We start from the raw sequence: 18049 nt of genomic DNA, 5'->3' as shown, positions 1-18049 counted from the left end.
AAGGATTTAATTTTTATTTTTACTTTTGGATTTGCCTTACCTGTGAAAGATTAGAAATGCAGTATCTAGGTAACCATTTAACAAAAGATAATTATAGTCTCACTGAGACTTCGATTTTCAAATTCCTCTTATATACCATAACACCCTGTCTATGATTCTCTGTTGGGGGCAAAAGGGACAGACTACCATTTTTATTGTCTTTTTATAATTTCAGCTTTACCTATCACTTTCTGAAATGACGTTTAGCTTTTAAAAAATTCTTAAATTATTCTAGTATTCCCTTTTCTTCATTAACACAATTTTGTGGAAAACATATTAAAATACTAAAGATCTCTATGATTTTAAGTCAACCATTCAACAGTGGCAATAACATTCCCTTCCTGATGCTCTATTATAAACTGGTTCCCAGTTCTAAAATATTTCTTTTAATGAAATAATCAGAATGTCTTACAATAATCCATGCTGTTAAAATGCCAGTTCACGTTCTACAGCATTTTTCACTAAATATATACTCAATTTATTAATTTATTAATGTTGACATTTCCTTTAAAAACCATTCAGTACTATTTTATACAGCTTCAACAGTAAAATTAACAAAAAGGCAGTACAATTAGGTGACATATCATTTCCTAACTATTTCAGAAGGAGCCAAAGAGTGTCATCAAAGTTACTGTTTTTTCTATAAATCCACTGCTATATACTTCTAGTAAAATGAAAGAGGCACAGATTTTAAGTATGAAATGAAAATTGACAGTACTTCTCATTGCAACGTCATATATCAAATATGAAGGAGAACCACTTAACGAAGTTCACTATAACTGGGTACTCATCCAAGAAGCAATACACAAGGCCTTTACTTCTATAAATTACTTCAAATACATTTTAAATTACAATGGGCACATACCATGTGATATTTTCAATACAAATCTGAATGATGCTTTATTACTTTAGCAGAAATTAAAAGTTGTAGTTTAACACAAAACAACCTATATGTAAACAAAATCTCAAAAGACTGCAGTGCAATGAAATGATAAAGCTATGGTGAAAACTGTTTAATTCAAATAATCTAGATAGCAACCCTATGAAGTAGGTTTCTTAATCTATTTTAGAGATCATAAAACTGAGGCCCAGAACTGTTAAAGAACTTACTCAAGGTCATACATGTAGTAAGCAGTTAAGCAGACCTACAAAATTCTGCCAAAATAGAGTTCATCAATTTTCAACAAAACACCTTCATTTTTCAAGAATTCCAACAAAAACTAACAAAAGACACCATTTTTAAATTTATTCTTACAATGTTTAAAAGGCATGCCTTTTCATTAAAAGAATTGTGCATAGATATTACTGAAAGATTATCACTGAAGTATGCTTAAACTCATAGCTGACCAAAAAAGTAAGCCAAGTATAACTGATTTCCAGAACCACATATCAAAGCGACATTCCATTAAGACAGCAGTTCTCAAAATGTGGGTCATGGAGTATGGACTGAGAGGCCACGCCCTGTGCCCTTTCAGCAAGTGCACAGATTGAAAAATGTTTCATGTCTTATTACCACTAGAACATAGTTATAATATTATGATCTAATTGGGCTTTTACTCTTATCAACATTCGTGGATGGTGCAAAAGCAACCATGGGGCAAAATACTTGGTGTTTTGACACAAATCAAGGCGCTTGTGTTCGAGTTTTACTAGAAATCACTGTATTCTTCACATGCACACAATACCAGTTGAAATTTTTCAAATATGAATACATGGATGGGAGCAGAAAATATTAATTTTATTAAATTGCTATCCTTGGGTACGCGTCTTTTTAATCTATGCCACAAAACACGATATATACATAAAGCACTTCTGCATTCTGAAGTAGAGTGGTTATTTCAAGAAAAACAATTCCTGTGATTTGGTGGCAAGCTGAGTGAGACACTTTTTCTTGGAATAAGAATTTTACCTGAGACAGCACTGGACAAACTGATTACTTACTGACTTGTGTGTTTGGCAGACATTTTCTGATGACATCAATGGTTGGTATTAACACGTGGTTTTTAATTTTGTGTAATAAAATACATTAAAATTTGAAATATGTTTTTAACTCGATAAATCAGTATTTTTCTAATGTTGGATACATGACATTACAAAATCATGCCCGAGTCATCAATTCAAATTTCAAAGGAGACCAACAGACTGTAATGCAAAAGAGTACTTTTAAGAAACTACCACTTGTCTAGTTTTATTATACTATCAAACAAGAATATCCACAATTATGTGAAAAGGTTAAAATATACCTGTTCCCAGTGTGAAGCCAGATCTTTTCACATACTGTAACCAAAAGCATTTTGCAACAGGTGGAATGCAGAAGCAAATATGGGAAGTCACCATTTTCCATAAAGCCAAACATTCAACAAATTTACAAAACAGTACAATACCACTCTTCCCACTACATTAAAGTTGAACATTAAAAACATTTGCAAAAATTGTAAAATAAAGCCATTCTTCCAACTTTCTTTCAGATTTCTTTATCAATTTGTAATATGGTTAATATTGATAAAAGCTAAACAAAAGCTCTTTGGGGTCTTCAATAATTTTAAATAGTGTAAAAGGATTTCCAAAGCAAAACGTTTGAGAGCCAATGTTCCAGTCAATACCCCAGTTCATGAAAATATAAAGGAGAAAATTTACATGAATGTAAATTAATGCAGTATACCCCAAAGTACAGAACTTAACGTTATTCTGTGTAGGATATGGACGTTTTTCCTTTAATACTTAGATATCAATCTGTGATTTAAAAGATACTGTATTTTTCTTTTAGGTAAACTAACTTAAAGGAATTACATGGTACAAAATTAAAGCTAAAATAATAAATTATAATATGAATGCCTACGGTTTGGGAAACAGTGAACTAAATAAATACTGACAACATATTATCAACTGGAACATTTTGCGATTAATAAGAATGTTCATCTAACACTTTGATCAATCTAAATTCTTGTTTGAGTGAACTCAGTTAACCGCCTCAATCTTTACTCCTCTTTAATTCATAAAGACACCTCATTTATGTCTCTAAAAAGCTCCTAAAAATTATCTAGAGACCAGTATGAGCCATTTAGGATCCAGGTCTTAATAAAGAAAATGCTAAAAATCCTGATGTAAAAACACTGATATAGAATATTTAAATCGTAAAGGAAATATACGAGGTATGATCAAAATATATGGTGAATATTTAGACTAAAAAATTTATACAGTAATTTTAATCCCCTTCAAAGTAGTTCCCCTCCTTTCAAACACACTTGTCCCATCGTTCTTGCCACTGTCTGAAGCAGTTCTTTCATGCTGCACTGTCGTGGCTGCCTTGATGTCCTGAATTGATTCAAAATGTTTACCTTTCAATTTTCTGAGTACAGATCTTTTACTTCTTTGGTTAAATTTATTCCCAGGTATTTTATACTCTTTGGAGCAATTGTAAATGGGATTGATTTTTAATTTCTCCTTCTGATGTTTTATCATTGGTATATATAAATGCAACTGATTTCTAAACATTAATTTTGTATCCTGCTACTTTACTAAATTCATCTATCATCTCTAATAGTTTCTTGGTGGAGTCTTTAGGGTTCTCTATATATAGTATCAGATCATCTGAATATAATGATAATTTTACTTCCTCCTTACCAATTTGGATGCCTTTTATTTCTTTTTCTTGTCTGATTGCTGTGGCTAAAACTTCCAGCACTATGTTGAATAAAGGTGGAGATAGTGGGCGACCTTGCCTTGTTCCTGATCTTAGGGGGAATGGTTTTAGCTTTTCCCCATTGGGTATGATGTTAGCTGTGGGTTCCATTTGCAACAACATGGATCTAGAGAACATTATGTTAAGTGAAATAAGTCAGACAGAGAAAGACAAGTACCACATGATCTCACTTATATGCGAAATCTAAAGAGAATAAGTGAATGAACTAATCAGAAACAGTTTTGGAGACAAAGAGGAAAAACTGAGGGTTGTTAGATGGGCGGGAGGGGTGGGGATAAGGGGGAAGGTGAGGGGATTAGAAAACAGTCAGTAACCACAAGATGGCCACGGGGTTTTGAAAATTAATTTGGGGAACATAATCAATAATGTTGTAAAGATTTTGTAGCGTATCCGATGGACACGTGTCACATTTGGGAGAGCACCTCAGGGAAGATGTAGATGCCTGATCACTGCACTGTACACCTGAAGCTGAACAATAATGAATGCCAAGTATTATTATATATATATATGTATGTATATACTTACAAGAGGCGGAGTACAGCATTGGGAATGGAGACAGTGGAAATGTGATGGTTCGGTGCGATGTCAGAGAGATAGTGGATGGGGGAAAGGGTCCACAGTGTGAGGGATATACATGATAAAAGTCTAAATATTACTTTGTCTTGTGCACCTGAAACTAAAAAAAAAATAAATGTTTACCTTTCATGGTCATTTTGACTTTGGGGAGGAGCCAAAAGTTACATGGTGCCAGAACCAGTGAATAAGGTGGATGAGGACACACCATCATAATATTTTCATTTGACAGAAATGCCATACCAGAAGCGATGTGTGACACGGATTCTTTCTGTTGTGATAAAAAAAATACAGTGAATGCCGCTGCTGAGTGCCATCCAACAAAAAGGCAGGGATCTTCAATACGGGAAGCGACATGTGGAACCTTAGTGACAGTGTGCTCCAAGTTTCAACTTGTTTGGTGCAGTTATTTGGGTGTAAGCTATGGTTGAGAGGTATGTTTTAAGGTGTACTTTAAATCACCCTCCATCATGACAATGCCCCATGCAACACATCGCTTCTGATAAGACAAATTCTGTCAAATAAAAATATTACAGTGTGTCCTCAACCTCTTTATTCACCAAATCTGACACTGTGTGACTTCTGGCTCTTCCCCAAAATCAAAATGACCATGAAAGGTAAACGTTTTGAATTGGTGCAGGACATCGAAGCACCAATAGCACAACTAAAGACACTCAGGGAAGAGGTTTTCCAGAACTGCTTCAGAAAGTGGCAAGAATGATGGGATAAGTGTACAAAGTGAGGGGAATTAATGGCAATGTGTCTTTTATTGTAATAACATTTTTTTCATTTAAACATTCATTGTATTGTTTGATCACACCTCATAATTCTACAGGAATGTGTAAGTTCTGGCAAGTAACAAGATTCAATGTTTTTATCATTAAATATTCCAACTTTTTTCTAAAAATAAATTACATTTACCACTTGGTAATATATCTTTTTCTTCACCAGAGAAGTAAAAGAATAATAAGGTTATTAGACAGCTAGTCAAACTGTCATGGGAGAAATTAAATAGATAATGTTAGTACTCAGAAATACTAGGTCACAAACACAACATATTTTGAAGAACGGAACAAAAATCAATTACATGAAATTATTAAGAAAAGGAAATAGGTATAAATAAAAATATCTGAAAACAATAGGTCTCTTTGCCAAGAAATTATTGACTCATTTAAAAAGTGTTAAGATATTAAAAGGTGTGCATCAACACAGTAATGTTTTCCTAATAAAAGTAAATAAAATAATTTCAAACTAAAAAGAGAAATAAGACATGTTCTCATTGATAAACTCAAATAATAGCATCCAAACTTTCTAACATAACCAACAGGGAATGCATGGAAGACTTGACATTTTTAATTGAGGCAATTAAAAACGATTAACTTCCAAATCATCTCTCTCTCTCTCTCTCTCTCTCTCTCTCATGCTCTCCCCTCCCCCAGACAGGGGAGGGGGAAATATTTTCAGTAACTTTAGACAATCTTGAATACATACAATCTATGGTGGTTCCCCCTCGATTTGAATACATGCATGCCAAAGTGTCTGCACCCATCAATACTGGGGAAATGACCTTCAGTTAAAATGAAACTGAACCATTGTTAAAACAAAACTTTACATCCTACGTCATCAGGGAACCACAAATTAAAACGAGTTATCACCACAACACCCCTATTAGAACAGCCCAAATCCTAAACACTGACAACATGAAATTCAGGCAAGGACCTGGAGCAACAGGAACTCTCACTGCTGGTGGGGATGCAAATGGTGCAGCCACTTAGGAAGACAGTTTGCAGTTTCTCCCAAAACTAAATATACTCTTACCATATAATCCAGCATTCGTGCTCCTTAGTATTTACCCAAAGGAGTTGAAAACTTACGTCCTCACAAAAACCTGCACAGGGATGTTTACAGCAGCTTTATTCATAATTGTCAAAACTAGGAAGCAACAAGATGTCCTTCAGTAAGTTATGAATAAACTGTAGTACATGCACACAGTGGAATATTATTCAGCATTAAAAGTAAATGAGCTATTAAGCAATGGAAACACACAGAGGAAACTTAAATACATATTACTAAGAAGCCAATACCAAAAGGCTTGAGATTATATGATTCCAATTATATGACTTTCTGAAAAAGGTAAAATATGGAGACAGTAAAAGAAACAGCAGTTGCCAGGGGATAGGGGGAGAGAGGGATGAATAGGCAGAGCACCGAGGATTATAGGGCAGTGAAAACACTGTTATACAATAATGGTGGATCCATGACATTATATCAAAACTGTGAACCCTAATGTAAATTTGTAAATTACACACTTTGGACGTGTCAATTATTACAAATGTGCCACTCTTGTGCGAATTTGATAGTAAAGGAGTCTGTGTTGGAGGTGCCTGAAAAATCTCTGTACCTTCTATTCAATTTTGCTGTGAACTTAAAACTACTTTAAAAAATATGGTTTATCTTAAAAAGATTTTTAATGTTTTTTGAATAATCAATTATCTCAATTTATATGAGTTTTAATTATGAAATAATAGTTGTTACTTGTTAATTTTCAGATCAGAAATAGAAGAAACAACAAATTTAACTAAGGGAGGCTTATTCTTAGCTCACCGTACTCATTAACCTAAATGATAAGTACATCTTAAACTAAATTTATTCAACAATGTTTTTAAAGCCTGGTTCATATAACTTACTAAACAGATTATTTTAATGTCAATGTCAAATTCAACTGACTATGTAGCAAAATTAAATGCTGCTTTTTATAATATGCAGAGTAGCTTACTAACAAAATATGAATTAACTGTAATTACATATAATAGAGCATGCATCGAGAGGGGAATAAAGATTTTAAACAAATTAATTTTTTTTAAAAATTTATGTTCCTGGGCCGGCCTGGTGGCTCAGGCGGTTAGAGCTCCATGCTCTTAACTCCGAAGGCTGCCGGTTCGATTCCCACATGGGCCAGTGGGCTCTCAACAAAAAAAAAAAAAAAAAAAAAAAATTTATGTTCCGCTGAGACTTTTATTTTTAATCTATATAACCAAGGGACGTTTCCAAGATTATCATTTTCAATTATGGCAAACTCTGAAAAGGTGCTTTTTAAAACTGAAATTAAGAACTATTTATTCTTCAAATTTAGTTATTTTATGCCAACCTCTTAAAGAAGTCAGCAATAATATCACAGCTCTAACACAAACACAATACTTTAAATGGTGTCTTACCAAAGCTCACATAATACTAGTGGCTAGTTTGCATTTCTTTATCCATAACCTTTTATCTAGTACCTCTCCTTATCAACGTCAAAACAACTACCATGACTCACCAGATTAAGATATGAAAGATGAAACCAAAGAACAAATATAAACTGCACAATAAGCTATTCCAACTTGGTCCCACCAACAGAAGAAATCAGTGGAAGAAGCACAAAGCACACGTGTTCCAATGCATGAAGAATTAGGTATTTAATAGAGGAGAATATCTTTTTCTGATTTCAATACTAGGCAAATTATCTTAGTAGGCTACTGAAGCTTTGAAACTTTGACAAATTACATATTTTTTCTAAGTAGATAACTGAAAGCAACAGATTCAATATACAGCAATTTCTAAGTTACTTAAGTGATAACTAAATAAAATTCAGTTATTTAAAATTTACAATTAAAAGAGAACTACAACAAACATATCAATTGTTTGAAAGCAGGATGTAGAAAAGTCAATAATATGCCAAACGAAGACGTTATCTTGTGCTAACCATGCTAAATTTACAACCAGAAACACAGAATTTGAAACGTGGTACACAATATATATGAAGAATCTCTTAAAGAGGTAAACTTACCCATATACTTTCAATTGTTTTAAAGTTTAAGCAGAACTAAATGCATTTAATCAGCAGAGTATGCTCACAAACTTGAGTTCCTCCCCCTATACCACTAGCAGTTACTTAACAAGTACACATGGATACTGGCAAACTCCTGACATTTCGGGTCATACTTCACGCCCCCAGTATCAGGTACAGAAAACACTAAACGTTGATTGGCCTAAAAAAAGGTTTTTACATAATCACCGTGTAGCACAACTCCTTAAGGAGGGCTCTAAATATTACATGAAGAAGTCTCAAAGCAGAAGTAACAAGTTCAACTGAATTTTTTGCTATCAATTCAAACTATTTAGTAATTAAACAAAATTCCTATTATTTATATTACACATATTAGACATTTCAAAAACCGTGTTTACTTCAGTTGAAAATTTCTTTTTTTTTTAATTAATTAATTTATTTATTAGTTTCAGGTGTACAAAACAAGGTAATACTTAGACGTTCATCATTTATATCCCTCATACTGTGAACCCCCCTCCCCCCTCAGTTGAAAATTTCTATTCTCCAATCTTGACTCGCCTCCAACCCTTCAAATAGGATAAATGTTAGCTAAGAGAGCTAACCACTCTGAACCAAGTAAGTTCAGAACTTACCATTTCAAAGGAAAAGACATGAGGTAGAATAATAAACCAATCGTACCGTTTAAGGAAAAAAACAACCCACAGAAGTTCCACACTAGCACTGAGACTGCTCCATGACACCCTTGACACTCCCTAGCAGAGAACCCTTCTCTGAACTGAACTTATCAGCTGTCCCTCTTCTCATACCCCACAGAGGCATTCTTCACCTAAAATACCAATATCCTCAAACATGACCCTGGGCTTGATTCATCCCTGTATCCTTTATGAACCCAGCACTACGTTTTGAACACAAGAAAGCTGAACAAGGGTAGACAGGTGGCTCATTTGGTTAGAGTGCGAGCTCTGGGCAACGGGACTGTGATTGGATTCCCACATGGCCAAAGGAGCTGCGCCCTCGGCAACTAGAATGAAGTCAATAAGCTACCACTCAGTTCCCGGGTGGCCACTTGGCTCAGCTGGCTGGAGCGCATCCTCTCAACCACAAGACTGCCAGTTCGATTCCTTGAGTCCCGCAAGGATGGTGGGCTGCGCCCCCTGCAACTAACATTGGCAACTGGCAACAGGAGCTGAGCTGCGCCTCCACATCTAAGACAGAAAGGACAACAACTAGACTTGGAAAAGTTCTGGAAGTACACACTGTTCCCCAATAAAGTCCTGTTCCCCTCCGCCAATAAAAAAAAGAAAGAAAGCTGAACAAAATTTTCTCACTAAAAGGAAACCTCCCAGTCTTCCTGTAAGTCTAACTTTCTGAAGGGATATTCAGGTGGAATCCCCGTATTGAAAAGTTAGGTATGCTGAAAAACCAAGCACAAAAAATTGTTGGTTATTTGACTTTTTAAAAATTTACTCTGCATTATGTGATTCCATTATGAAATCCACAAAAGCATCAATAGTTGCATCTCAATGCCACCTATGTTTCAAAACTACTGATGTTTAACATCCGACACATTAGTACTGAATAAATACTGAGCTGTGGAGGCCTATAAAATACACTGAAAACCTACATGACTGGGCTGCATTGGCATATGAAAAATCAGACATCAAATATTTATTTAATTCTCCTAGCTTACATCTAAGTAACTACAGTACGACAAAGATTCCTGATCTAAAAGAATTCAGAGAGTTCAATTAGTGGACAACTAAGTCAGAAAATAATTAGAAAGCAATGTGATGATAAAAAAAGGAATCCTATTAAAAATGATACAGGATCACAGTTGGGGTAAGTAAGTAGTCAGAGGAGGTTATGTATGTGCTGAGTGTATACAGACTTTCTCTGGAAGAAAAAGAAAGGAGAATTTTTCTGGGTTCTGAGCCTCTGAAACTCTAATTGGAAAGTTAAGCCAAAAGGAGACATCAGTCATCTAATATGACTCAGAGATAATTAAGTACCATCAAGTGTCTTCTGATACTGTGTGTACAGGGTGTTAGGGACTCAGTAATCATTTCCATCTGGACTTATTCAGAAGATTTTGAAACAGAAATGATAAAACAGAGAAAACAAAACACTACTATAATCGTAACCTACGATAGGGTGACCCATGCATCCTAGTTTGCCTGAGTCAGGCCATTTTATGCATGCTTTAAAAAAAAATAATTTTAAATAGCACCCACAATCACTTCTCTCAGGTTGAATGAAACTTTTTAAGTTTTCCCTACATGATTAGATATTATTAAATCTATTAAACAATCCTTTTGAGAAGTGATCATAGATTTCAACAGCTGGTTAAAACTGACCTATATTTTCAATCCAAATAGTCAAAATCCTAAAGATTACCTCCAAGAGTATACATGAACATTATGAATATTTATCTTTGTTATCATGACTACCAAAGTTTAAGTTCCAATTATATACCATTCTAAATATTCAGAAAAGTTCTTAGCTCATTATAGGAAATCAACTATTTTAATAAATGAAAACATATTAATGTAAGATTGGTCACAACTAGAACAGTATATTTGAGACCACTGCAATATAACTGTTTTTACCATTTTAATTTTCACCATCATGTCTAAACCATAGGAACTGGGTTGTCATTATACCAGTAATAGGTAATAACCTGCTCAGAGCAGGTCACACCTAAATCTAACACCAAACCCTACAACAAAATTCTTCAGCGATTTTCCATGGAACAATGAAGAGGCTATATAAAACTCTTTGTGAGGTACATTCTTTGAACGCTTCAGGTGTTACAGACTTCTAAAAACAAAAATCTTCAACTGCAACCATCAAATTAATCACTTCTTAGAGCTAAATAATTTCTAGAAAAAGAGGAGTGATGGCCATGTGGAAAGCACAAAACTGGCAATTATCTCTCAAAAATTCACAAACTATTTCAGAAAATCCATTTGTACTCATTAGTAAGCAATAATCAGGATGAGTTCTCTCTGCCAGCACCTATTAAGAAAATTTTATTATTGGATGGAGTTTCTGTTTTGAGTTTTGCACATGGCATATCAGAGGAAGTTAGGTTATAAATATGTCAAAGGGTAACAATAAGAGAAACAATGCCTACTTAAGAAGCAAAAAGAGAGATTAACATGAAGAAGTAACTGATTAAACAACGGGCCAAATTTGGCAATACCGATGAAGAGGAGGTAACATCTGAAAGAACAATGCTTTATGTCTGTAATCTAAAACAAAGATTTGAAAGCTCCATTGTCAGCTGTGGGGCAAGGTAGCGACACTTTATCAGTTCTTCCCAAAGCTTTTGCTCTGACTTATAACCATTACTACCAATGAACCTTCTGGACACTAATTTGGATTCTTCAGGAAACTTGGTTTTAGGATATGAGGTGCTCTGCTCAATGAGCCTTCTAAAAACACTGGAAAAGAACATACAAATTAATAAATTTGCATTTTAATTCACAAACTCTTCATGAGTTTGGTTAACAACAAGCCACTGTCTATAGATTATCCCCAATTACCAGATTAGTCCTAGATCAGGGGTCGGCAAACTTTTTTGGCTAAGAGCCAGACAGTAAACATTTCTGGCTATGCATGTCATAGAATTTCATACAGCTGTGTCACAACTAGTCAACTGTGCCATTTTAGGGCAAAGCAGCCATAAACAAAATATAAACACAGCTGTGTTCCAATAAAACTGTTCAAAAAACAGGCAGTGTTCAGATTTGGCCTGGCCTCCCCTAGTCTGCTGACCACTGATCTAGATGAAACACTTAAAAAACTAAAAATTAGCGCATAGTTTGAGACAATACCCCTTCCATATATAACTGAAAACCCAATTACAAATTGTCACACCAATTCCCACAGAGCACTATTCATAGAACGTAGTGCTATTTACAAACCATGCTGAAGAACTCTGAGCCCTCCCTTCACTCCAGTTCTCCAGGTCCCATAAATATTCAACTACTACTATTTTCATTTCAACATATGGCCTGCAATTTTCTATCTTTGCTAATGAAAATAAACAGGATGAAGAGCTTTTTAAAATGCAGATCCCATGGCTCCAACTTAGACCAACTGTATCAAAGTATTTGGTGGATTTGATCTCAGGCATTTTTCTTTTTTAGGTTCCATAGATGTGCTGCAAGGGTTTAACCAAAAATGTGATTAATAAATAATGTATCATAATCTACTGGTACCACAGAATGAATTGATTTGTAGGTTGAAGACCTAAGTACCCGAATATTTTAAAAAGTTCCCTGCGTGTTTATGTGCTACTTGAAGAACACTGCCATAAAAAAGGAACTCCACCTTTAGCCTCTTGGCTACATCTCCTCAAAGCTTCTGTACTATTTAATAATCCCAGGAAGTGAAATGAACACCTCTGACAGAGAAACATAACTGGGTCAAATTACTGCTTTAGCATATAATATACATTTATTTTCAGGTTTATTATGCACATGTGTTCAAATATCCAGGGCTATTCCCACCTATTCAAATAGGAATAAAAATTCTTCAATATCAATTCATGTGTGTATTTTGAAAAAAATCTGAAGGTTTATACTTTTCTTCACTAAAAACCAAACATTAATATTTAGCACACCAGAAAAAGAAACTCCTAACAAATTAACATCCAATCTAAGTATGCCCTAATTTTCCTAAACAATTTTATAACTACTACAGCTAGAAGGACATTTAGCTATTTTATGACATTATCATTTCCCCAAGAAAACAGTTTATTCTAGAAACTGCATTAAAATAATTCTAATTAAAATCTCCGCTTTACTCCAACCCAAACTGTATCCAGAAACGGCTGGTACATCACAGTGCTTAAATGTTTAAACTACTTTAATCTACAATAAGTGGAACAAACTAAAATGAAAAAAATCACAAGAAAATCATAAAAGATGATCTCATAAATTCTTATTGTTAATAGAATGTCTTGTAATGCATCCAAAAGCTATAAAACTGTAGTAAGAAAATTTCAACCTAATAAATACTATGCAGAAAATGGTTCAAATACACCCTATACTATAGTAAAGATAAATCTAAACGTAATAAAGGCACAGCATAAAAACATACACATCGTTAATAGTAGTCAAAAATACATTATGCTACAGGAGTGAAAAATAACATGTTTAATTATAATTACCAGAACTATTATCAAAGAGCTTTACTTCCTTTAATAATAAAGTATAGGGGGAAAAAAGACATTCCTCATTGATGAAGTACTGACATATACTTCAAACTTTTAAAAATATATTCACATTTTATGTCACATAAAATTATGATAAAGTTGAAGGCTAACAACGAAAGCATGACCAGACATGATTTGTGTTTTCCCACATCTTTTTTACATTAAAAAAATTATTATTCAAAGACACAAAATAGTAAAATCAGTATTTATTTTATGCTTCAAAGTCCATACTATTAGTAATACTGGAATATTTCTAATAGGAATACTAGAAAGAAATGAGAGGTGACAGCTTATAACAAACCAAGTAAATCTACTCGTATTACGTGGGCAAGCTGAACACTTACCATATGATTCCTCCCTTTAAAGTGAACAATGAAAAAAGAGAAAGCACATAAGGGGGCCTAATTTCAAGGCTTTTAAGGACAAAAATAAACGTTAAAATTGTTCAACAACTATTTCCAAGACAGTTTTCAAAGTCAATTAAAAATAACTGACACAACCATTACCTCAGTATTTTTTCCATTAACATAAAATAGTCAAGACCTATAAAGAGCTTTTCTTAATATTTCTTTAGTGTATATTGATTAGTGTATATTAAAACAAACACCATGAATCTGGAACCAAATAAAATTGACAACAAAATGATGAAAAACTTGTCTTATTTACAATTTCTAATCTCATAAAGATCTAAAAATAGAACAAAACTATATATCCCCTAAATTTGTAATTTCATTGTTACCTACTATTTTAAATATGGGTCCTCTTCAAACAATTAAGAACAGAGTAACTTTGTGATTTAATTCTGAGTATCAAAAAAAAAAAAAAAATCAACACTCCAGCCCAGGGTTCAGCAAACTTTTTCTGTGAAGGGTCAAAGAGTAATAAGTATTTTAGGTATTGAGAGTCACAAATACTCTCGGTATAATATTCTTTTTTTCCATCCATTAGTCCTTTAAAAATGGAAACATTCGTAGCTCTGCAGTAGGATGATTATGAAACTGGGCCACCGTCCCAAGCTACTTTGCAGACCTCTGCTCTAGCCAAATTGATCTCATGATGCTTCAAATATGCAACACATACTTTAACTATTTGAAAACAAAGTATGGTAATATTAAAATATATAATCATTTAAGTTTTCTAAGAGTATAATCTTGTGGAATAAATGATCTATTTTTGAAATGCCAATAAATCCACCAAGAGTATTTATTAAATATCTAATTTGTTTATTCTCCAAGTTCATTAAATATTTGTAAACTTGTACCCATTGTTAATTTTAAACATACAAGTGTTTTTAAATTAAGAACTTGCAGTATTTCAATTTTAAATTATAGCAACATTTCCAAATAGTTTAATAAAAAAGTAAAATTAAAACAATCTGTTCTTCATTAATTATACTCTTATTAAATGCCACTGAGCATATTTTAAAAATGTGTTTTTAAAAAAATGAAATGATTTCAAAGAATAAAGACCGCAATCAAGTTTGTGACAGTCAATTTAATCAAGTTTAACAGAATACATTTTCCTTAACTTCGTTCTAGTCCCCTAAATGATTTATCTATATGGCATTACTACAAATAGCTACACATTTTGCTCCAAGAATGTAAATTTTAGGCCAGAAAAATATTAAGAAAGCTAATTCCACCAACTGTACTGTAAGCAAGCACTTTAGTAAAAGAAATGTTCCGGTACATAAAAGGACCAGGAAGAACTTCCTAATCCTCAATGGAATGAAGTAAAATTTCCCTAAGAAATATCACGTGGTTTACATCTTGATGGTATTTGAAGAGAAAAACACTAGTAACTAGTTTTCAAAATATGACCTTGAAATTTTTTTTTAATTCCAGTTTCTTTTATAACATCATAAAATATCCTCACATTGATAAATCCAACAGATTTATGTTGAAATGTAACAACCAAAAAATCTAAAACCACAGTTTAAAACTTGTCATTAAAAACAAGTACTATGCACCCAAGGAGGAAACGAGAATTGCAAAATTAGCTAGAAATTACTCAAAAAAAATTTATAATACTTAAAAGAACTACTCAACTAATTTGGTAATAAAATTTAAAAATCAATTAAGTTAAACCTTTCTTATGACATGTAAATAAGAAACTTTTATAATTGAATTTAAGTGGCTTATAATTTTCATTTAAAGGACATTTACTGTATAGGAGATAAGAAAAATTTCTTGCTGCTATACAAGTTAGCACTTATTTTGCTGTGTGGACATTCTTCCTAATAAAAGTTTAAAACTTTTCTAGGGAAAGAATGGGAAAAGAGAAGGTCAGAAAAAAGGCATCAATGACTTGAATACTTTTAGATTCAGAACATTATTAAAGAATCATGGCTTTTGAGATATATAAATATCTAATCTCTATGCTATTTGTACAGTTGAAACTAATGAAAAAGACTTATGGTTTTGAACAGCTGGAGAAAAAAATACTAGTAAGTATTTTTCAGAATAATGAGTTGTTAAACTGGCATTCATCCAGAAACAATGAGACTCTTTGTTATCATTAAGAACTGGTGGATTTTAACATATTAGAAGTTTCCTTGTTTGCCCTACCATTTTACCTCCCCCAAACAAAAACCTGAGTCAGATCAAGTCTTCAGAATTAAACTCAAGCTTATGAGAGAGACATTCAGAGATAAAGAAACTAGTTAAACATCACTTCAAGAATACAATCAACAAAATTCACAACGTGAGATATTCTACACAAAGAGACTATTTCTTAAAAAAATAAGAAGAAAAAAATAAAAAAGTTAAAAAGGAGAGAAAACCTAAGTACTAAATAGACTGGATTTATCATCCAATGTTAAGTAACCAATTGTAAAAATAAACATTTATAAGACCTGGGCAAATTTGGGTTTTTACTGGTTAACATACAGAATTGACAATTTTTAAGATATGACAAAGTCCTTATCTTTTAGAGATACATATTAAAATACTTATGAATAAAATCATGAAGTCAGGGATTTCGCACAACATAATTCAGGAAAGTAGGTACACTTAAAAATGAACACAATCAGCAGTGTGCTGAGAACTGTTACGGTTGTGTGATGAGCACATACACTAGAGTTTATTTTTCTATGTCTAAAATCTTCAAAATAAAGAACTTTCAGTATCAGTAAAGGGTGAAAATCAGTCAAGTAAAGATGATGGATTTAGCAAGATTTCTAATTTGGTAGCATATATTTGAAAAAGACAAAGTAAAATGGGAGAAAGAGTTTAATAACCATTTCATAAAACATGGATATTACCTTCAGAAACTAATTTTAATTTACTACCTAAAGGAGGTTTTTAAAAATCATTAGCTTTACATAAATAAAAATAACCAATTCAGAATGATTAGAAAACTTACTACTATATAAAACAGTATCTAAAGAATTCTAAAAACACATCGTCCACCTGACCACAAAGTAATTTTAGTTAACTAATATTTTACTTACATTTTCCATATAATTTGGCTTAAAGCCCTCTTGCTGTCGCCTCAGTTCCTCCTGTTCTCTGTGTCGGATCATTTCTTCCTCACGTCGACGATGCTCTTCTTCATGTCTAAAGGATTTTTAAATAAAAATTTTAGCATGACTGATATGTAAGCCATAGCTGGGTATTTTATTTCAGGTTACACAAAACCATTTATACAAGTTACATTATGTCAAATTTCTCAACAATGACTGCCTTAACAGATTTACCTTCTTTTATTTTGCTCTAAACCTTTAATCAATCAAATAAACCAAAGAAAGAAACTAGGTTAAATCAAACAAACAACATATAACCATGGTAGTTATATGCTTACAATAAAAAAATTTACAGTCCAAAAGCTCAAACATGTAGTCTATTACTGTATAAAGAGAAAATCCTGGATCTATCACTGCCATAGCAGAGTTCTTGAAGACACTCAGAACCTATCCCTATGTAAGCCACTGTAAAGAACCACACTGCCTAGACAAAAATTCTATTACATTATGTATAGAAGGAAGTCTTAACAAAACTTGTCACCCCCATTTCATCAACCCACTGAGGAAATCCCCTGGAGCAGATGTCAGCCTACCACCTGATTTTGTCGATTAAGTTTTATAGAACAATCATTTACTTACTGTCTATGGCTACCTTTAGGCTAGAGCAGTGCTGAATAGTTGAGACAGAGATCATTATGACCTGCAATGCCTAAAACATTTACCACCTAGCGCTTTACCAGAAAAAAATTTGTTAGCCTCTGTCCTACATGTATATATTAAGAAAATCAAATTATATGTATGTGCAGGATTACTAACACATCAGTAATTAGTTATATTATTAGGAGGGAAAAACTATAAAATAATATTGAATAGACTCACATTATATTGGCATTTATTTCAAACTAAAACATTAATGCCCTCCACCCAAAAAAAAAAGTAATTTAAATAGTGAAGATTATATAATGCTGATATCCCCTCAGTGGGTTTAATTTTCCAGGTTACTCTTACAAGCATCCTTCTACTGTAATACTCAAAATTCAAGATACTAGTTGTTGTTTCTTGTACAACACTCCCCTTAAATACAAGTCCATGAACTAAAAGAAATGGTGATGTCTTCCACAGCCAGAAGAAATAACTGGCTATTAGGACTTTATGTCAGATCACTGCAAGTAACAAGACAATATTCCTATTGAATTTCAAGCAAAATCTGGACGATTTTGAGAA

At 33.1% G+C, this 18049-nt stretch overlaps 1 protein-coding gene across 2 annotated transcripts in view; it reads right to left on the bottom strand.

Moving 5' to 3' along the window:
* Positions 1 to 18049, bottom strand: part of PSPC1 (paraspeckle component 1) — an 89904-nt gene that overhangs the window by 38962 nt on the left and 32893 nt on the right. For both annotated transcript variants that reach the window (XR_013993231.1, XM_081046762.1), the window contains exon 6: positions 16814 to 16919. Coding sequence is in view for 1 of the 2 variants with exons in the window: in XM_081046762.1 (XP_080902888.1) it covers positions 16814 to 16919 (106 nt within the window). In the remaining variant the exon portion in view is untranslated. The remainder of the gene's footprint in view (positions 1 to 16813; positions 16920 to 18049) is intronic.

The sequence above is a fragment of the Rhinolophus hipposideros genome (assembly GCF_964194185.1).
Source record: "Rhinolophus hipposideros genome assembly, chromosome: 4".
In the NCBI taxonomy this organism is placed as follows: domain Eukaryota; kingdom Metazoa; phylum Chordata; class Mammalia; order Chiroptera; family Rhinolophidae; genus Rhinolophus; species Rhinolophus hipposideros.
The sequence above is the reverse complement of the archived record's forward strand: the minus strand, read 5'-3'. Positions and strand labels throughout refer to the sequence as shown.